Source organism: Chiloscyllium plagiosum, unplaced genomic scaffold (genome assembly GCF_037043375.1).
Source record: "Chiloscyllium plagiosum isolate Xiang-an unplaced genomic scaffold, Cpla_swu_hap1 HiC_scaffold_26, whole genome shotgun sequence".
In the NCBI taxonomy this organism is placed as follows: Eukaryota; Metazoa; Chordata; class Chondrichthyes; order Orectolobiformes; family Hemiscylliidae; genus Chiloscyllium; species Chiloscyllium plagiosum.
Window position 1 is genome coordinate 18,470,317 of NW_028270164.1, and position 22,645 is coordinate 18,492,961.

At 38.3% G+C, this 22,645-nt stretch overlaps 1 protein-coding gene across 2 annotated transcripts in view; it reads right to left on the minus strand.

The window, feature by feature from the left end:
* Positions 1-12,551: 12,551 nt before the first annotated feature.
* The window catches only part of prelp (proline/arginine-rich end leucine-rich repeat protein), a 32,441-nt gene continuing 22,347 nt past the window's right edge, over positions 12,552-22,645 (minus strand). The window contains exons 2-4 of one of the 2 annotated variants that reach the window (XM_043716567.2): positions 21,257-22,299; positions 19,493-19,681; positions 12,552-15,165 (exon numbers count right to left, since the gene is read on the minus strand). In XM_043716567.2, coding sequence (XP_043572502.1) covers positions 19,506-19,681; positions 21,257-22,280 — 1,200 coding nt within the window. In that variant the 5' untranslated portion in view covers positions 22,281-22,299 and the 3' untranslated portion in view covers positions 12,552-15,165; positions 19,493-19,505. Of the gene's footprint in view, positions 15,166-15,898; positions 19,682-21,256; positions 22,300-22,645 lie in introns of those variants that run through there. The other variant, XM_043716566.2, reaches the window with a different exon arrangement.

Below are 22,645 nucleotides of genomic sequence, written 5' to 3' on the forward strand. Positions count from 1 at the left end.
TGGTGAGGCAGACGCAATGGGCTGAATGGCCTACTTCTGCTCCTATGTCCTTTGGGCTTATTACTAGGTTTAAGGCTTGGACAGAAGCTAATGAGAGTAGTAAATGTTTGAGCCATGCCTTAGACATTGTAATTGATTTTCATCAGAATTGTTAGGTGGAAGAGCATCATAGGCAAATTAAAGTGTTAACCCTGCACTCTAAATGATACTGCAGCCTTCACATTTTGGTTTGGCTACCAAATAGGTGCCACAAATGTCCACTGGATACAGCAGCATGTAAACTGAAGTCCAATAACATGAATAGATTTCATTGTTTTAGAGGTAACAGGATAGAGTTTTACCCAACCCCCTGAGGATTGTGAGTAGGATAACGGGAGGCCTGTATTGTGTCAGTTCCAAGATGTAGTCTTGGGGAACTTTCCCAGCAGTCAGATATGAGACAATTTGATTGCTCACTCCATGGGGTTGGAAGTAAGTTTAGCCTTAGACTGGGTACATTCGCTAACAAGAGGAATGGTGTAGATGCTTTGAGTTTAGAGTCATGCCTTAGACATTGGAGTAGCTTCATAGAGGCAGTCTTTGAGGAGCAGCTCAGTTGTCCATTGGACTCAATATCTCCATGGTCCAATGAGGGATTGAGGACTGGACAGAAAGCCTCTGCAGCTGTAACAGTAATTTCCTTTCTGACCCTCAACATCCCCTTAACATTTTAACTTTTATTTTATTTACCTGGATGAATCTCAATACCTCAAATTTTTTATTAATCAGAGTATGGTACCTCTATTGAAGGACAGTGCCACAGGTGGTAAGACACACACCTGAGACATGGTGTCTTCAAGGAGTGAAAGTGCAAGTGAATAGGGATGTGGCTGTGGGGTTGGAGGGAAGTGTGAAGGGGTAGTTGACAGCAAAGGCATGAAATGACACTCAGCAGAGTCTCCTTTTTCTGCTACTGAGTTTCAGGATGAGGAACTAAATATCTTTTGTTGAGAAACCCTCCTCTGGGAGCCTACACAAATGGGTTTTTCTATCATGCACCCTGGACTTAATATAAATTGCAGCTAACAGGAATATTTATGTGGGCATTAATTGCTTACTTTTGGGCATCAATTGGCAGGAAACTACACTGGCTTATTTAGGGTGGTGATGAGAAAATAGTGGGACCTCCATCTTCCACCTCCTGCCTTATTAAGTGCACCCTCCTTCAGCAAACACTCCTTAGAGAGTGCATTAAATTCCAGCCTGAGTATTGGAATAAGAAGTTTCTGCCCACTTAATACTTGGTGTCAATGTCCTAACCACTCCGTAAACCTCTCCAGTAAGTTTTTCAATGAATCAGTCTCCTTCTGGCCCTAGATAAACATTCATCCCACGCCACCTCACTCCTTTAGTAAGCATTCTAAGCATCCTACATTTAGTGAAGTGGGTACATCACCCAATGCCATTCTTGGGTGCTACGGACAAGTCAAACATTCATTGCCAATCGCTGATAGCCCTGACAAGGTACCAACACAAGTGAGCCAATTCAGAGTGCAACTAAAAGAAAAACATTAGTTTGGAATTGGAATCAGAGATTAGGTACAGTCAGCAGATTCCTTTGGGAAAAGTCAGTGGGTGAGTTAGGTTTTTAATGGCATTTAAAATAACATTCTGGTCTCTTTTACTGATTACAATGAGATTTGACATTATGCTCTCTGGATTACAAGTGCAGGAACACAATTGCTTTACATCTGTATCTTTAACAGACAATGAGGAATAATATTATGAATTGGAAACTAGTGCCTCCTGAACTAGAAGTTCTTTTTTTCTCCTCCAAGGTCTACTACATGTTAGCATTCCATGGAGTCAGATTCAAGTTAGATTCAGGGAAGTGTAATCCTCAGAATACTCGCACAGAGAGACACTGATGCTCAGTTATTGTGCTAACCTAGCTGAGCTAATTCATCTGCAATGGCTGATCGAGGACCGCAGCTGTGGGAATAGCTGTGGGAGCCATTACAAAGCATGTCCCAGGCTTTTAAGCCTCAGAAAGTCTGGTGGAGTAAGTGAGGACTACAGATGCTGGAGATCAGAGTCAAAAAGTGTGGCACTGGAAAAGCACAACAGGTCAGGCAGACATCTGAGAGAGCAGAAGAATCAATGTGTTGGGATGAAGGACTTATGCCTGATATGTCAATTCTCCTGCTCTTTGGATGCTGCCTGATCTACTGTGCTTTTCCAGTGCCAATTTTTTGACTCAAAAACATAACTCTCACAAGAGCGTCATGGTGGCTCAGTGGTTAGCACTGCTACTTCACAGTGCCAGGGACCTGGGTTTGATTCCAGCCTCAGATGACTGCCTGTGTGGAGTTTGCACATTCTCCCAGTGTCTGTGTGGGTTTCCTCCCACAACCCAAAGATGTGCAGGCTAGATGAAATGGCTGTACTAAATTACCCGTAGTTTTCAGAGATGTGTAGTTTAGGTGCATTAGTCAGGGGAAATGTAAGGGAATGGGGTCTGGGAGGGATGCTCTTCAGAGGGAGGGTGTGGACTTGTTGGACCAAATGGCATGTTTCTATGGATTCTATGGTTTTGAGAATTCTATTCAGTTTTAAGTGGGCATGTTCTTGGTGACAGAGGAGCTTGCTTTTGGGAAGTTAGAGCATCCTGCACTAACCCTGGTCGCATTTTAAAACTTATATAGAATATTGTAGATTTTTGGGACAATTATGTTAAGTCTTAATGTTTTTGGGCCACACATGGTTAAAATCAGCAAATGTTCCTCCTTCCAGTGATGAATTCTGCGAGAAATAAGTGCATCATTGGCAGGAGAGAACATGAACAAGGTGACCTTATCCTTCCTTCCCTGTTGTAAGAGGGAAGAACAGCGAATTTGACAAGTTATCCATAAGTGGCCAGGGGCATGGAACTCAAGTCTATCTAAACTAAGCACCTTGAGGAAAGACAGAAAAAAAAAAGCTGAGTCAAACATTCTAAGATCATTGAAGAAGATGGTCATCTATATAATGCTGCTTACTTGTTGCATCTGTCAATGTGAGCTTTTTCCCCACTCTCCTCCCACAATCATTTCTAATAACATATCACAAAAGTCACAAATCTTTAGTGTCAACAGACTGAAGTCTGGCTCCTGCCATACAGGCATGATGAAAGACATCAACTTAATGTACTTGTTTTCTTCAGAAGTATTGGCATGCTGCCAAGAATGAGTAATGCTCTGTAAAAATGTGGAAACTTAAAAGTAATCAACCATTTTATCAAATGTGACTCCTCTATTTCCATCCTGTTGATGAAAACAACTATTTTTCATCCTTTATTTGCCCCATAATGTAAACTTACTAATTTTAAAAATGTTGAATCTATTACTTTCGTACCTATAAATGTAATATTTTTATCTCTCACTTTGTTGCATCCTTTTGTTCCTCCCATTGATTCACATATTTTGAGAATTTAATTTATTTCTTTAGCTACTGTTCTTTTAAATGACAGACAAAGCTGACATAACAAATCATCACCTTCTTTTACTTTTGATTGTTTTACAAAAAGTCACTCCAATTTGCTGCAGCATTTACCATAGATGTTGATTCATGCTGGGGTCCTGTTTCATGAAATTGTGACTATTCAGGAAGGTTAAGACGGATGGAGAAGAATACAGGTTTTCTGAATGGATAAAAATTGAGAACAAAATTAAGACCAAAGATATAATAATCTTAAAGTATGCCAATGGTGTGGTTTCAGCAAGAAAAATGAAGCAAACCCTAGGAACTTATTGAAAAGGTTCAAAAAATCGCATGATAACAATTTTCTTAAACTGAACAAAAGCAAGACAAAGAAATAGTTACAAAATTTAGAAAGAAGTCAGTTAATGTTATTGCTCCTGTGAAAAACCATTGTGTTGTTACAGCTAGTCTCTGGTTAAGGGTATTGCATGGGATATGGTCAAAATGTTCACACTCCCAGGTAGGGAAGGATGAACTGGCACCTCTTCTTTACCCCTCTCTCAGTTGGTTGTAACAAAGGTTAAATTAAAAAGGATCCGTTTCCTTGGGGAGGATTTTTCCCAATCCAAGTATATTTATATTTTAAATGTAGTCAAAGTAACCAGGCTTTTGAAGTTTATTCACCCCTGAAGGGGAGAAAAGATCATGAAACCTAACACATATAGATAGATAAGAAACAGGAAATAAATAAAAAGGCGACAATTAAAAAGATATACAAATCAGTCTCTAGGTTTCATGAGGAGTAGATGACAGACGATGCAAACAGTAATCCGGGTGATATCTTCACATTAATATTGCAGGTAAAACAATTGATTTTGACAAGTTTGGGAGTGAGTTGATAGTCTTCTATTCTGTTTTCTTCTCCAATGGTGACTTTACCAGCTTGTGCAGCTTCTAGCAATTCGAACAAGAACTGGGCTATCTTTACCTGAGGTACAGTATTAGCTAGTAGCTGTCCCCAAGCACACAGCACACTGATCCACAATAGCACATCAGCCCAATACCATGGGCAGACCAGATTGTAGCACAGTTGCACTACTTGATAAAATTAAAGGGCTGAATCTGACCTTTTGGCTAAGTGCAGTTGGTTTTTAAACTACTTTCTGTAAATCCGTGAAAGGGAATAAAATTATGGAGCATGGAACAAAGCCCAAAAGGAGAGACATTTCTGTCAAAAGAAATAGTTAGCCCGTCATTATCTCTGTTGCCACAGGAGATCATAGTCCAGTTTGTTCTGAGTACTATCTCTGTCTTTGAAGGAAAAACTGTTCAAAGTTACCATGGCACCTTCAGTTGTGACCTTCCATGATTCCACTTAGAAATTTACATCTGCAGTCATTGAATTTACATCTGCAGTCATCTTCTGGTATGACTTTTAAAAGACATGTTGTAATTAAAAGTTCAAGATGAACATAAGTAATTCGTTTTTATAATCATGGCAATGTGGACATTAAAGTAGTTATTCATTGTGTGCATCTTTTATTAAAGTGGAAGATAAGAGAACAATGCACCGATATGGTGAGCAAAGGATATGCACGATTGCACTCCCTGATAAAATTCGTTGATTATTCTACTTCCATTGTGATAATTTTAATACAGGTGTCAATTAAAGCTACATTAAAGTTTGTAAAAATGCCTTTGAAAAATTCATCCATGATCTTTCTCAAATTTCTTCTTGGATTGCAGTCAATTGTGTTGTAATATTTGCATAGTCAATTGTATTTGATTGTCCACAGATGTGCAGGTTGGGTGGATTGCCCATGTTAAATTGTCCACAATGTCTGAGGATGTGCAGGTAAGGTGGATTAGCCATATGAAATGCAGGGTTACAGGGATAGGGTAGGCAGGTGGGTCTGGGTGAGACACTCCCAGAAGGTCAGTGTGGACCTGATGGGCCCAATGGCCTGCTTCCACACTGTATGGATTCTATGACTGGGAATAATGTGTTTGAGACATTATTATGTTTGCTGATGCCTAATATGATCGGGGCAATTAATAAATTGGAAATTGAACCCTGCTTTGTAAAACTGCTTAGCTGCTCTTTCAAAAAGCCAGCACAGACATAATGGGTGAAATAGTCGACTTCTGTTCTGGCTGTTTCCATGATTCTGTGATTATGTTCAGCGAAGTTGGATCAGTTATGGAACATGGATGTGGTATACATTTCCCGTAATGTGGATAAACATAGGGTAACAGAGAAAGGATGACTAACAGGAAACATGGGGAAATTGAAATGGTCTCCATATTGAAAAGATTTTAAATGCATTTATTAATCATACTTGAATGCATTTGTTCAGCTTGATGCAATTAGCAATGTGGGAAGTTGGATACTGGGCGTATCTAGAAGATGTTGGATTACGACACTTCACATGACATTCTATAGATCATTGGTGAGACCATATTCTGGGACATGGCAAGGAATATTGAGCACCGGACTTTGAAGAAGGTGTAGCTGGATTATAAAAGCATTCACAGAATGGGGGAGAAACAGTTTTCAGCCTTTTAAGGAGCTAAAACATGAGGAAAAGCTCAAGTGACTAAATTAATTTTTGATGGCAGAAAGATGATCATTAGAGCGATGATAGATTTCTTTGTCAATATATATAAAGTCGATGTCAAGAAGCTATTTAACTTGGAAAATTAATGTAAAGTCAATGGATTCACAAGCTATGAGCAAATTTAGAGTCTGCGAAAAGTTATTATCTCCCATAAAGGAAATTGACACAAGGTCAGTCAACATCTTTAGAAGGGTCAGGACCATGTTGAGAAGGGAGATCGAAGGATGTAAAGATATTAGCAACACGAATTGGTTCTCTCAGTGAGCTAAGGAGAATTTAATGACACTAAATATAATGAGTCAATAGATAATCTTTAGGTGAGGATGATTCAAATTGATCCTGGAATAATCAACAATGGGGTTTCAGACTTTCTGATATTCAGACTATGCATTCTGTGCAGGTGGTAAATCTAATTTGATGTTAAGCATCTTCCAGCATATCACTGAGGTAACCAGTATTCTTGAATGAGCCTTGTCAGGGAAATGTCTGTGGCCCATTTTATCACAAGAGTAACCCAACCGACTCTGATTGTGTTTTGTCTTAGTTGATGTCCTCAAATGCAAATTGTGCAGCAGGAGACACATATATTCATCATTCTCACTGATTTTCCTTTCCTATCTTGAGATTTCTGAGATCAGTTCTTACATAGCCATTGTTTTAGTTTATATTAATGAATGCAGTAGAGATGATGAATTGATATTTTTCTACTTTATATGGCTGTGTTCCACAGCATTTAATAGCTGATCTGTTACAAATATCGATATTAATAATTCAATATAAGTCTGTGGTCTAAACATTGTGAATTTAAGTTTTACAATAAGAATTAGAACACACAAACCAAAGAAATTAATGTTGTGTTATTAGTAGTGCTCTCTTTTAATTGAATTGTATTCAATTCTAGTTGCCACATTACTAGAAGATATGGAGGGTTTGGAGAGAGTGCAGAAAAGTCTTACCAGGATGCTGCATTGATTAGAGGGTATGAGCTATAAGGAGAGGCTGGACAAACCAGGGTTGCTTTCTATGGAGTGGCAGAAGCTGAGGGGAGATAGAAGTTTATAAAATTATGAGAGCCATAGATAGAGTAGGCAATCAGAATCAGAATCTTTTTTCCAAGATATAATATCTAATACTAGAGGGCATGCATTTAAGGTAAGAGGGGGAATTTCAAAAGAGATGTGAGGGGCAAGAAATGGAGAGATGTGGACCAAGGGCAGGTAGAAGGGATTAGTTTAATTTGGTGTCATGTTCAACACAACAGCTTGGGCCAAAAGGCCCATTCCTGGGCTGTAGTGTTCTATGTTCAATGTTCTATGAATTGCTAAATTGATGACTGGCTGATCTGGTCCAGTACAGTACTTTGGGCGGATACAAGAATTTCAGAAAGAAAAAGATGTTCTCTTGACTTCTGCCTCAAACCAACGACGCTAAAAAAACAGAGCAACAGAACATTTGAATCATTGTTGTTTATTGGAACTTATTGCGCACAGAACAGAGTGAAAATGTTAACCTAATAAGTCATTCACTTGAGTCAAAGTCTTTAGAAAAGGAAGGAAATAGCAAAAGGAATATTGTGAAATGGAACATTCCTAATGGAAAGATGCAATGGTGAAGCAAGGAAAAAATCTTTTCACTCAGTGATTAGTTTGGGTATTGAATGCACTGGAAGTGTGGCAGAGGCAGGTTCAATCGATACATTCAAATGGGTATTGGATGGTACAAAATAATGTGCAAGGGAGAAAGCTGGAGATTGTCACTTGGTGATGAGGTTCATTTAATGAGGCAGTATATGCACAGAGGACTGAATGGTCTCTTTTTGTATTGCAGCACTTCTTTGATAATTACTTTCATGTAACAGATCGCAAGTTTTCTGGAGGCACTCAGTGAGGAACGAAGTTTGGAGGAGTTCACCAATATCATGCTGGCTCTTGCATGTGTGTGTAAGGCTGTCTTCATGAATAATTGGGTGGCTTCCATGGAGACCAGATCTAGCACACTCAGTGTCTGCTGGTCATCTGCACCAGATCTGCACTCCACTCCTTGTGCCATTGGTATTCAGAATCATAAGCAAGGCAATGAGCATCAGGGAGTATTGACCCCACTCCAGATGATACTTCCTTATGGCGTCCTCAAAGCACTGGGCATGAAGGCTTCTGATAAGGGGAGAAGTAGGATGGTTCTAGATGGATCATTAACATTGTATACCTAATTCGGAAACAAAAGTTATTTGGCGCACACAAAGATTGTGAGGTTGGGATGCAGAATGTGATTTTCTTCTCTCAATCCAAACCCTACGTTATCCAAGAAGGGCAGTGTGTGCATTTTATAGCCCAACATGTGAGGTAAATAGATCTGAGACCTTGTGCAGTCTATATGGAAAGTTTATGAGAATCATGGAACTGAGGTAAAAGTTTACACCTCGTGTGACATTACTTGTGCTTCACCATTATCACTGGGATTAATTTGCAATGTTCTGCGACGTGGTGCGGTTGCTTGTGATCTGGATTTGTAGTTGACATTGTTGCTCACTGCATGAGGTGCACAACTGGATTTCTGTAATAACAGATAAATTGAACCTATGCTGAGCCTCTGATTATTGCAACTTTCTCTTGAAAGGCCTCACATTACTTAGAAAAAGAAGAAACAAATTACACCACCGACTCTGTATGTGATGGCCATTTTAAATTCCAATTATGCCCTTGTGATTTGGATGAAGATGAAAGGTGACACAGAATAGAGTGAGTTGAAAGACCAGTGTCTCAATCTACATGGCACCATCCCCCAAAACCTCCATGCTCCTATCTGCTTTTCCTCTCTGTCTAAGTTATTGGGTTTGATGCTCCTCAAAGTCTTACCCAACTCTTTCATTTAATTCTTTATCTGCCCACTCTTCACCAACTCTTACCCCACTCATGCCAAGTTCCAGCTTAGTCATGCCAACTATTGTTATGCACAACCCCTTACCAAAGCCTGGGCAGTGGTAGCCATTAAAGATGCCACTTCTGCAGCCCTGATGCCATCCCATGCTCTATCATCTCTCACCCTTATATGTTGACAATTCATAGTTATCCCCTCTGCATGCCAGCATGTTACCTCAATTCACACATTTGACCTCCCCCACTTCTCTGCTACAACCGACCCTGATAATCCCGCCTACCCCCAGCACCCACTTGACTTTCAGACAGCATATCTTCTGCACTGACTAGTGTCCATGCTCATAATTGACTTGGAATGACAGCTCTAACTCATGACCAACCAAATCCTTGACTGATATCTGTGTAGATCTTCCCTAATTTACTACTAATCCCTCGACTGGTTGCCTGGGGCCTGTAGGCCAGATTGTGCACCACTCTCCGGACTGCACTGAAATGGGCATTTGACCCTGAATGCCTAAATGGCCAACTGACTGCATCTAAGCCCCTGAACTGGCATTGATCACATCCTTGACTAATTTTGTCAGTATCCTCTGCCAGGTGACAGTTCTCATTGACTTCATTGAGGACCATTTCCCTTAGATATTGAGATGAGAGCATTTGTAAAAGGAGATTCGTGTGTTTGCTGAATGCGCTGCTGGCACATTTTGTGTGTGTGTGTGCAGGTGCGCGCGTTGACATTTATACACAGTGTCATACAGCAATATCAGCCCCCGTGAACTGATCATGTGTGGCATAACTGTCAAGCTGCTTGGCTTTGTGGCAGTGCTAAAAGATAAGAATGCATAAGGACTATAAGCCTTCAAGTTCCTGTTGGGGGAGTAACGTGCAAAAAGGCAAAGCTGAGATCTTATGAACATGGAAGGAGGCTCAAAGTGAGTCAGTGCTAAGAAAGAAAACAAGGAGCTCTGAGATGCACCCAGTTCTGATTGGTGAGATGGGTGTCTATTCCTGTGTGCAAATGGCCTGGTTAACTCATTGCAATGAAAACAGTCAGTGAGCTCCAGAGCTCAGTACTGCAGTGTCGAAATGTATAGTTTAAGTGACTCAGTGATGTGCCATGATAATGTGGTGAAGCTAATGCTCAGCTGATGTCCAAGTTCATAGACGAAGGATGCGGACAACATCTGGAGTGTGCCCTGTGGTTTTGCAGAACGCTAGCCAAGATGGATACCCAGGAAAAAAAAACAGATAACTTGCAGCTGCCGGATCAGATATTTATGACAACAATTCTATCCATCTGATTCCTCTCTGCTGCCTAGGAAAATGTTTTCAGGATGGCAGTTGGTGACTTGAGTTCTGCAGGGGCCAGTGTTAGGACCACAAATATTCACATTATAGATTAACGATCTGAATGAAGGAATGGAGGGTATTGTTGCTAAGTTTGCAGATGGAAAAAAGGAATGTGAAAGGACAAAGAGTATTGAGGAGGCGAGTAGGGTGCAGAAGGACTTGGACAGACTAGGAGAGCAGGCAAAGAAGTGTCAGATAGAATACGATATGTGTAAGTATGATGTTTTGCACTTTGCTAAGAAGGATAGAGGTGTGGACTATTTTCTAAGTGAATAAAGGCTTTGAAAATCTGAATCGCAAAGGGACTTGGGAATCCTGGTTCAGGATTCTCTTAAGTTTAACATGCAGGTTCAGTTGGCATTTAGGAAGGCAAATGCAATGTTGGCATTCATTTCAAGAGGGCTAGAAAACAAGAGTAGCGATGTACTGCTGAGGCTGTATAAGACTCTGGCCGGATGGTACTTGGAATATTGTGAACAGTTTTGGACCTTCCATCTAAGGGAGGATGTATTGGCATTAGAGGGGGTCCAGAGGAGGTTTACAAGAATGACCCTGGATTGAAAAGCTTGTCATAACAGGATCAGTTGTGGACACTGTGCCTGAATTTGATGGAGCTTAAAAAGATGAGAGGGAGAACTCATTGAAACTCAGAACACTGGGAGACCTGGATAGAATGGATGTGATGATGTTTCCACTGGTAGGAGAGACTAGGAGCCAAGGGCACAGACTCAGGGTGAAGGCATGACCCTTTAGAACTGAAATGAGAAGGAATTTCTTCAGCCAAAGGGTAGTTAATCCATGGAACTCATTGCCACAGAGGGCTGTGGAGGCCACGTCATTGATTATATTTAAATTAGTGAGAGATAGGGTTCTAAATTAAAGGGATCAAGGGTTACAGGGAGAAGACAGGAGATTGAGGTTGAAAAACATATCAGCTATGATTGAATGGCGGATCAGATTTGATGGACTGAATGGCCTAATTCTGCTCCAGAATGTTATGGTCTTAAGGCCTAAAATAGCAACTCAAACATAAAAGAGGCAAGATTAGTTAGTAATGAGATGTTCATTTATGTAACTATGTCCCATGCCTCTCAGTAGCAAGATTATCATCGAGGCGTTAGAGCCTGGAGTGGGGCTGTAGCAGTGGAGAAGGAAAGAATAGATACTCTCTTTGTTATCTTTTCTAAATTTGATTCTAAGTTAATGTGAATGGCACCTATGCAAGTGACTTTTCATTGTATTTTATATTGAATACATGAGACAATAAATGATACAAGTCAATTCAATTCCTCCTTATGTGCAAGGTCATATTTTCCTTTTGCAATGTTGAGAGTTTAATTTTTCCAATCTCAATGTATTTTCCCAACTGAACTTCCTTTGGTCACATCCTCCCTGTGTATCATAACATTGGTCCTTGTATTTGATTGCATTATGCAATAATTTTAACTTGTTTAAGACAACAAAATCTTCTTGTCAGAATACCGAGTGATTTTGCTTTAGTACTCTATACCAGTCAGGCCCTTAATAGCTCAACCTGAAAGGAGGATGGTGGCAATAAATCTACTTGTTGCACCTTTCACCAAGATGCCAGTGGTGAGGATCCATTAGACAACACAACGTGTTGTAATGCTGAGTCTGCAGTCTTGAAATTCTTAGCCCTTGTGGTGCAGTGGTAGTACATCTGCCTATAGATAGAAGGCTTGGGTTCAAGCCGTGGCATAACATCTCTGAGCTGGTTGATTAGAAAATATCTGCATTCTTGAAATGTAGTAAGTGTTAATTTGTAATCCTCACGTGTTTTCGCATGAAGTAAGAGATATCAAAATTGGGTAATTAGTGCTATGAATCTGATTTAGCTCATTGCAACACATTCCTGATTGTGAAAGACCTCACATTCTTTAATTTTCACTTCCAATAGAAATTGTAACAGTCTGAAAATGAATTGTTCCCACTGAGTGGGGAGTAGACAAAACATTCCCATGTCTTTCAGGATTCCACTCTTGGTTAAAAATGCCATTTTTCTGAGGAGGATAAATCTGACCCAATTCAGTCCATGGTCAACCGTAGAATTTTAAGGCTAATTTTCTTCATCTACATTTCCCAGCAGGCCAACCAAAACATCTTAATTCAGATGCAATGGAAAATAAATGATTTTAATTAATGCTCTGAATGATCACACCAACACTTCTTTGATGAACGAGTAACAGTTATATTTGAAGCTTTTAATCTCAAGACATTGAGATGCATTTCAAATGACTATCAAAAAATGTTTCAAGTATTGAAATAATATTTATTTATTGATGTTTAAGATAACAAACTTACAGTTAGTGAATCAACAGTTACCCTAGCCTTTTTATTGATCTTCCACATCTGGAATTTAATTCTTAACATAAATATATATATTACCTGTTAATAATTTCAGAAGCTTTAATAAAAAGCATTGCCATTTATAGTTCCTTCTGGATTAAAGATTTCAGAAAATTTATGGTTATATTTGTGTACTGTGTCTCATGTTACAATTGATAGGTCCCGTAATTACTGTTTGGACTACCAAATGGAGTCTTACTTTTAAAGGAAGGAAAAACATATGTTGAACTAAATATACCCTATATTATACACTCAGGTTATTCTGAGGGATATCACAGCCAAATAATACCTGCAACACGTGTTCACTGTTATCTGGCCAAAGACAAACATTGATTAGGGACAACAAAAACTGCAGATGTTGGATTCCAAGTAGACGAACAGAAGGCTGGAAGAACACAGCAAGCCAGGCAGCATCGGGAAGTGGAGAATTCTCCACCTCCTGATGCTGCCTGGCTTGCTGTTGTTCCACCCTCCAGCCCGTCTACGAAAGACAAACATAGGAGTAGAATTAGGCCATTTGGGCCCTCCATAGGATCATGGTTGATCTGCTTGTGTTTGAATTCCACATTTCCACATACCCCTGATAACCTTTGATTTCACTGCCTAACAAGAATCTATCTGCCCTAAAATATGAATTTGTCTCACACCCACAGCCCTCTGAGGCATAGGGTTCCTAAGTTGCACAACCCTGTGGGAAATAAAATAAACTCTATCATAAAAAAGGAGATCCCTAATTTTTAATCAGTGCACCCTAATGATGTGGTTTCACCAGTATAACTGAAGCATATCACCTTTTTTCTCTTATATTCAATACCCCTCCCAATAAAGGCTAACATTCATTTAGCTTTCTTAATTACTTGCTATATTTTCTTGAAAAGGTTTAGTTATGTATGCATTAGAATGCATTAGGAATTCTTCAACCATTTCCCATTTGAGTAATACTCTTGCATTTTCTATTCAACTAACTGGTCTACAATTCCCTCTTTCAGCTTCACTTCCTTCTTGAATAGAAACTTATCTTTGCTACCTTCCAGTTCAAATTGACCTTTCCAAAATTTGGCGAATTTTGGAAAATTAACACCAACTCATCCATTACCCCATTAGACACCACTTTTAAGACTCTAGGATGAAGTTCCATCTGGACCTATCAATTTGAGAGCACAAAGATGCAGCAGTTTGCTCAGCACCATTTCTCTGATTGTAATTTCATCAAGTTCTTTCTCTTCTGTCTTTGGATTTACAGGTATTACTGTCAATTTTTATGCAACATCTATAGTGAACTAGACTTAGTAAAGTCTAAATGCTATTAACTCCTCATTGTCACTCTCTAGTGGACTGATGCTAATTACTTTTTGCATTTTCAAATACCTGTAGCAACTCTTGCTATCTGTTTTTATTTTTCTTCACTTGATTAATCTTTTAGTCATTCTTTGACAATCTTCAGATAATGTACAATTATCAAACCTCCCAGTCATCTTTGTGCAGTAATATACTTTTACTTTAAAGTTTGATTCATGTCTTAATTTCTTTAATTATCTAAGAATGATGGGCACTTCATGCAAAAGTTTTCTTACAGTGGGAATATCCTTATTCTTTGAATATTATGAAAAGTAACCATAATGTCCACCACTGCTTCTTAATTGATCTACCTTTTACTCTAGTATCACAATACACTCTAGTTATCTCAGATTTCATGCCAATATAGATGGTCTTACTTAAGTTTAAAATACCAGTTTTACTGCCATCTTCTACCTTTCAGAGTGAAAGAATCGCTCATTTTATAGTCACCGGTACTAGAAAGTGCATTTACTCTGAGGTCATTAATTAATTCAGTCACTTTATGCAATACTAAGTCCAGTATAACCTGCTCTCTGGTTGATTCCAGAATGTGCTGCTCTTGAAAAATAACTTAAAAGCAATCTATGAACTCTCAGCTAGACTACTTTTGTCAAACTGATTTTTTTAGTTTACATGTAAAGTAATTCATCTATGATTATTGTTGGACCTTTATTTTATATACCCAATTTTGTTTCTTGTATATTTCTTCCTGCTTTGTGGTTACTCTTAAGGGGTCTGTAAACCACTCCCACCAGTGACTTCTTTCCCCAGTTGTTCCTCATTATCAAATTGATTCTACATCCTGATCTCCTGAACCAAGGTAATCTCCAGTCATTGTATAAATGTCATCCTTGATTAGCAATGCTACCCCTCCACCTTTACCTAGTCTCCTATACTTCTTGAATTTCTTCTTGAACAGAATGTTCAATATTCAAGATGCAACCCTTGTCATCATGTCTTTGTAATGGCTGCCAGGCCATATTCATTTATTTTGCCATGTACTATCAATTTGTTTGCTTAGTTATAAACGCTATGCACCTTCAGATATAGAAATATTAGACTGTCTTCTTATAGTCTTTGTAATCTTCAGTCTTGACTTTTGGTGTACTCTTAGGTTTAATCTCCTTCCTGCCATTCTCTGACTCTCTTTTCCCATATTATGTTAAATGTGGCGAGATCTACAAACAACAGAGAAATAATCAGTTAAGTTTATTTTGGTGGTATTGATTGAGAAATTTTGGGAGAACTTCAGTGCTCTTTTTTCTAAGTAGTGTGGTGAGATCTTTTGCATGGAACTAATTTTGTGTCCTCTACCAGCTCTTGGAAGGCAAAATGGATAGACTTGCAGTTTTTGTAAACCTAGCAAGTCTTAATTTTCCCCTGAAATGTGATGTTTGTGACGAAGAATTTTGTATAATAGTAATCCAGTCGCTTTATGAAAAGCAACTGGTAATAGGTAGAATCTTTCCTGCAGACACATTAAATGCTTTACAAACCAGGAAGAATTCCTCATTAAATATTCATGTTGGATTCTTTATGATTTATGATTTGGATTCTGATAGATTTTGTATGATATGTTCGCTTAAGGTCACTTGATCCCATGTCTAAGATCTTGTTATTAATTTGTGTATAACTATTTGTAACTGTCAATTAAAATATAATGGTTATATATTTTAACAATATACTTTGTACTGGCTTTAGGATTTCATCTCGGCCTTAGGGTTAAAATCTAACTGTTGCAGTAAAGTCTCTTTATCACAGAGAGTTCATTTCTGAGATGCCCTTTTCCAATGATTCTATCCCGTATGTTTAAATAACTCCAATAATTTGTCTCTCTTTGATCTTTTGTCAAAACCAACCACAAAAAAAGTTTAAAGATCATTTACTGCGTAAAAAAATCTCCCAATGTCCTTTTTGCTGAAGAACTGTAAATCAATTTATTTATTTTGTGCGAAATGTGAAGTAAGCAATGCTGACAATATTTGCTTTTGTGCAAGAAATGCATTAAACTGCACTGCAGTAAATTACAGATCTGTGCAAGTAAACGAATAAAACAAAGCAAATGAAAACAATTTGCATATCAAATTCTATGAGGGAGGTGCTTAAAGCTGCAATTTGTTATAGTAAAATATGTTGGCTATAAATAATGTTAAAAATTTTGCTTAATAAAATATGCATGCTAGGAATGACTTTTTTTAAAAGCTATTATCTAATTATTATCTGACAGATACATTTTAAAACAAACAAGCTTTTAAAAGATGATGATAATAGCAGTAATCTATCATTGTATAAAGCAAAGCTTTGAAAATGGATATATGTGAACAGAAGACCTGATAGGAATTTAATGATATTTTGCCCCAGCACTCACTTGCTTTGAAAACATTTTTGCTTTTTAGGATTACTATTCTATATATTTATTAATTGATTTAAAGGCAAGATAGAAATGTGTGCTATCATTAAAATAAAACCTTATCTGCTATAAAATATTGCAGCTTTAAAGACCTTTGTAATATATTAACCCGGGATGAATGGATTTCCATGTGAATTCCTTAGATGTAGCATCACCGAACTGCTCACCATCAACTTTCTTAGGGTCATGATTGATCACAAATCAGACTTGACATGCTCATAATGCCATGGATACTAGAACATGTCAAAAGCTGCGTAGTTTGCAACAATTGGTCCATCTCTTAATTCCCTACAGCTTCTACACAAGGCAGAATCAGGATAGATAGAATAGAATTTTCCTCACCTGTCTTAATGGGTGCAGAAATAGTACCAACACCCAAGAAGTCCAACACCATCCAGAACAAAGATTGGTACCCCATCATCCACTTCAAGCTCATTTCCACCCTTGGCATCTTTTTCTTGATTCTTTCATTGAATGTGGGAGTCACTGGTGAAGCCATCATTTACTGCCTGTCCCTATATGCCCTTGAACTGAGTGGTTTGCCAGGCCATTTCAGAAATCAGTTAAGTGTTAACCACTTCCTATGCCCCTGGAGTCACATGTAAGCCAGACCAGATAAGGATGGTGGGTTTCCTTCAATCGTTAGGGGAAATCTAGAGTAATAAGTGTAGAGGAATGGGTCTGGATGGGTTACTCTTTAGAGGGTCAGTGTGGATCTGTAGGGCAAAATGGCCTGTTTCCATACTGTAGAGATTCTGCTTCTAACTGTAGGGATTCTAATTCTAAATAGCATAAGTGAACCAGATTGTTTTTAATGACAATATTTCCAACACATCATTAGAGATTTATATTCCAGATTTATTGATTGAATCAACATTTCATCATATATTCATGGCACCACCCCAAACATTCTTCAAGGGCACTATTGAAGCAACTTATTGAGGCTGCTTTGGAAGTACTTTCCAAATGCATACCATTGTCAGCTAGAAGGACAATACACTGCTCTGTCAGGAACACAGCAGCTTCTAAGTTTCATTTCAAATCAGATGCCACCTTGATATGGATGCAAATTGCTGATCCTTCATCAACATTGAAGTTATATCTTGGAACTCCTTGTCTAACAGCATTTTGGATGTCCCTCTATGTAATAGGCAGCTAAGATTCAATAAGATAGCACAACACAACCTTCTCCAGGGTAACCATCTTAGGCAATAAATAATGACCTTGCTCCCAACATTGATCTCCCAAGAACAATTTTTTTTTTAACAAATTGAATCAGAGCAGAGCTCTAGTGGAAGTAGAATTCAGAAATTTTGGTTGTGAATGCAAAATCTAAGCCACTGACCTCAAACGTAATTTACTGATGGCATATATTGCTATTGATGGAAGGCATACATTTTCTAGTTTCAAGAAAATATGTTTGCAAGCTGAAACAAACATAAATTCTATGTTTTAGACACAGTGCTCATATCCCAATATTTCCTGAAGCACATGTTGGATCCCTATACACTCTGATGAAATCTTTTAGTCTAGAATAAAAGCAGGATTATTCAGTCTTCGATATGAATACATGAAAAGATAGATCCAAATAAGGATCTGTTTTCCTTTCCCTCTTCTGATATATATTTTAGAATACATTTTGGTACTTTAACTGCAAAATTTTCAGATTCAGGACAAGTAATGAAAAATGTATAAGGCACAAACTAAGAGGGAAGTGAAACAACCTCACTAATAGCCAGGTGATATACTCTACAGAGTCTCAGGCCTTACATTGTATTTGTGATGATTGTGTTAGTGCTGGGGAACATTGCTCACAGTAATGCTTATGGCATTACTAATTTTCCTCAAGAGGCTGACAGAAAAGGCCACATGAGGACAGACAGACTTTAAATAAATTGGAGCAATCGAGCAGAATGCAAAATAGATCCAATTTAACATGTTTGAATTACTACAAACACTAATTTTCACCTTCCTCTCTGGATTTCATACTAATGAATTTTGGAAGTGATAATTATGTCTGCTATTATCTTGTCCATTAGTTCTACATCAATGGCGCCAGCTGCTGAAAAGGGACAAAATGACTATTTAATCATTTCAAAGTCAGCACAAATTCAACAGCATGTAGTCTGATTGCCATTAACTGTGCATGAAATGATAAGACAGTGTGTAGGACAAAACTACACTGTGTAAACAATTAACAATGACAAAAAAGTCTATAAGAGAGCAAAAGAATTACCAGAAGCAATTGTTAATGATGCATTTTGTTGCTGCCTTTGCTTTATTTCCTTGCAGTAATATGTAATTGGTGATAGATTTACAAAAGGGATAGCTGACATTGGCATTGAACAGGTCTTGTTTGGTTCAATTCACATGGAAGCCCATTGATCCCCTAATGTCTTAAATTGAGAAGGATATATAGGCAACGAATTAGAGAGAGAAAGGGAATAAATCTTTAGCTTTCCAGCAGATATTACCAAACCATACTACAGTAATTTCACATAACGAGTGGCATATTAGCTTTCATTAGATTAGAGAAAAAGGTGATTCTGCATTCTTCTGATCTGCACCACAGCAAGGGCAAATATCAATGTCATTATTTGCTCATAGTCTTAATACTGCAAATGGAGTATTTGAGAATCAGAGAGGCAATCACAAAGTGTGTTCTGTAGGTACAAGGCTCACTACAGTTTCAATGTTTATTTCTTCCTAAATATCACCTAACTTTTTAAAACCTGTTTTTTGTCCCTTGTTTCTTCCAGGATAGGTTGATGTGCATGGAGTCTAAACCATATTTATATGCGACTGACTGAACATATCAGCTGGTCTTGTCTTTCCTCTTCATATGATACTTCTCCTATGAAGCAAACATTTGCACACACTATTGAGGGTTTAATGCTGATGTAGTGGCCCCATTTGTTAGATTACTTTTGTGTCCAAATTGAAACAATAATAATCTGAAAAGGAAGAAACTGTTTCTGCAGTATTTTGTGCCTTGCCATTTAACACAATCATAGCAATAATCTGACAGAAAGAGAGTTGGACTAATAGCCCTATGAGAAAATTGGCTCTGTTTCAAAAGTGGAAAGAGAACTTGCAGGGATCTAGCTTTCAAACCACTATTGCCTGCAGGAGTCTGAAACACATCCTTATTTCCACTGGTATCGGGGGCGCCAGCGCATTCCCATCCAGTCTTAGATATCGGAGGCGTGGTATCATCTCCAGATCGTGGGCATGTAAAGCAATATTATCGATGGGACATGGGCAGATTTCAGTTCCATTGATTTCTGTGAGGAAGAGAAAAGTAACTTTAAATTGGTAGATGTTTAGGAAACAAAACCTCTTGCACCAACCTTTTCCACAATTCCTATATCCACTTTGACAGTGGCAAATGTTTATGGAAATGAATCACACTGTCATCACATCTGTTCAGCACTAGTGGGTTATGTACCTCCGAGCTCCTTACCCTGTGCTGCAGTGAAATGTTGCAGCTAACTGTACTTTGCTGTTTCCAAAATTGTTTTAAACTTTGTGAAATGACCATACAAAAATAAAGGAGAATTTAGAGTTTCATATGCTGACTGAATCTCCTCTGACCCTTCATATTTGAAAACTAAACTTGGCATTCAATCATTGTGCAAAATGATTACAAGGATGGGCGTTTCCAAAGGCCACATTTACAAAATACGATTGTAACCTGGGAGAATAGTGTCATCATGTATTGGGATGGCACCATCACATGCAGAATGACATTATCAATTATTTGGATGATATCATCACCTGTGGTGAATTATGACAGAAAGCATGGTGAAGGAATGGACAAAAGATATGTATATCAATTTGACTTCTGCATGCCAATCTCTTTGAGATTGCTGTAGATAGGGAAAGGTTGCCATTGGCATTACAGGCAGGTACCTATGGAATAGTGGGAATGTCCGTATCTCTACAACAGAAGTTGCAGCTTCAAGTCACACCTGCTTTGTAGGTATTTCTAAACAGGTTGAGTTTTGTCTGATCTCTGTATAAACAAGAGTATGCTTTCTTTCACAGGGCACTTGTGGCGCAGTAGTTGTTCCCTACCTCTGATCCAAGAGGCCCCAGTTTAAGATCAACCTGCTTCAGAGGTGTGTAAGAATACCTCTGAGGCAGGTTGATTTGGAAAATATTTACAAATGCACAAATTACCAGGCAGTAAAAGTGTGATGTTGGACAGTGGCTAGATTGTCAAAGAAACGGAGTTGTCCAGTATAAAACTGCATGGAAGGCCACTGTAACAACATATTAATTATTTTTCATTGAATAGATAGGTTAAAATAATTCAGATTCGTGTTTCAGATATAAATAGATTGTTTTGTGCAGGTCTCTGACTTCTTAAACAATATTTGAGGCCATCAATGAAGAAGAGTTTTAGCTTTAAGGTAAGTACAAGATTTGAGTGATCTATTAGCAGGATATTGTCATTTTTGATGTCACAAATCAACTCTGTAGGTACAAATGATGTCAAAATTCATGATGCTTGTTTAATAATGAATCAATATCATCTATTAACTAAAGTACACAATATTACTGATTTTCTTCCATCTAGCCAATTACTGATAATTCCCATTACCTTGCATTAAATTAATTGCTTTACAAGTGTAAATCAAATAGCGACTTAGTGGTAAAACATCTCTGCTGATCCAATAATTTGAATGAAATGTTAAGAGGGAGTATCTTTGATTATCTAAATAATTAAAAGTTCATCAATAGTTCAACAGATATCTCAAAGTAAATTACTTATAATTCTGAATAGTTTATCATATTCTATAGAAATAGAACATTGAAATTGGAATCTGCCAAATAAAATACAAAAAAAAACTTACTATCAATATGGTTGTGGCTGAGATGCAGGTGTTCCAGCCTTGTGCTAAAGGTTGGTATCGAATTGAGATTGTTGTTGGACAGGTGGAGATCTAGGAGAGTTGATAGATTAAAAAGACCATTGGGAATACCTTGGTCTGTCAACTGGTTAAAATTCAGCCTTAAGAAAGCCAAATGATGTAAATTCTTGAAATAGTTGTCAGGTATTTCCTTGATTTGATTTTTATCCAAGAAGAGTTGGAATATATCCTGAGGTAGAGTTGGAGGCATCTTCTTCAAGGAATTGTGAGCCAGGTTGAGCTGCATTAAGCTTTTGAGACCTTTGAATGTATTCTTGTTGAACACACCGTCAGATAGCTTGTTGTGGTGGAGGTCAAGTAAAGTGAGATTCTCTAACTTGCTAAAGGTACCCGGTGGGATTTTGGAGATTTGATTCCTTGAGAGTCGAAGTTGTTCTAGACTAGATGGAAGATTTGGGGGAACTCCATTTAACTTATTTCTATCCATGTACAAGAAAAGAAGTTTGTTCAGAATGTTGAAAACTTGTTTATCAAGTTTTTGGTTCGAAATCCTGTTGTTGTCCAAATTGATCCATTTGAGTTCCGTTGCATTCCTGAAAGCCCGCTCTGGAAGAGCATCAATGAAATTATTTTGGAGATAGAGATAATGGATCCTGGGTGGAATGATGGGGACTATTCTCAGATTGCGACTGTCACAGTAGAGTGCATTGGGATAGTCAGGGGGACAGTTACACTCTCTGGGGCAGTCTGGGAACACAGACACTGGACCTGGGGGGAGAGGTGGTGGAAGTGTTGTGGCATGAAATGGCTCTGTAGGCTCAATGGCAATTGCTTTTCCAGGCTTTGGAGTTTTGGGGAGCTTGGGAAGCTTGGGAGGCTTGGGAGGCTTTGGAGGCTTGGGAGGCTTTGGACGTTTGGAAGGTTTGGCTTTAGGTTGACGATCCTGGCAATGGACCACTGTAGTCAAGATAAGACATATAGAAAGTATGTATCCAAAATGGGTCATGATCCAGATGAACGTTTACCTGAGAAAATACAATTTCCAAAGTTTTTAGAAGAATATCCAATGCAATGAATAAATAAATGAAAAGAAGTGACTGAAACGAAAGTTTTAACTGTGCCTCATAAAACAAACCTGTACACAACAGGGGAATAAGTTTAGGAAAGGGTTCAGATAACACTTTTGCCTTTGAGCTTGAAGGTTGTGGGTTCAAGTCTCACTCTAGGACCTGATGACCATGGATGGACTGAGCATAGTGCAACCTATGAGGTTGTTAGTCAGCCGATAAACCCTTCTATATGGTTCTCCAAAGGAGAAGCAAGTATAAGATACAAATCATGGATGCGCAGCCTAATCTGTTCTGGTAGATC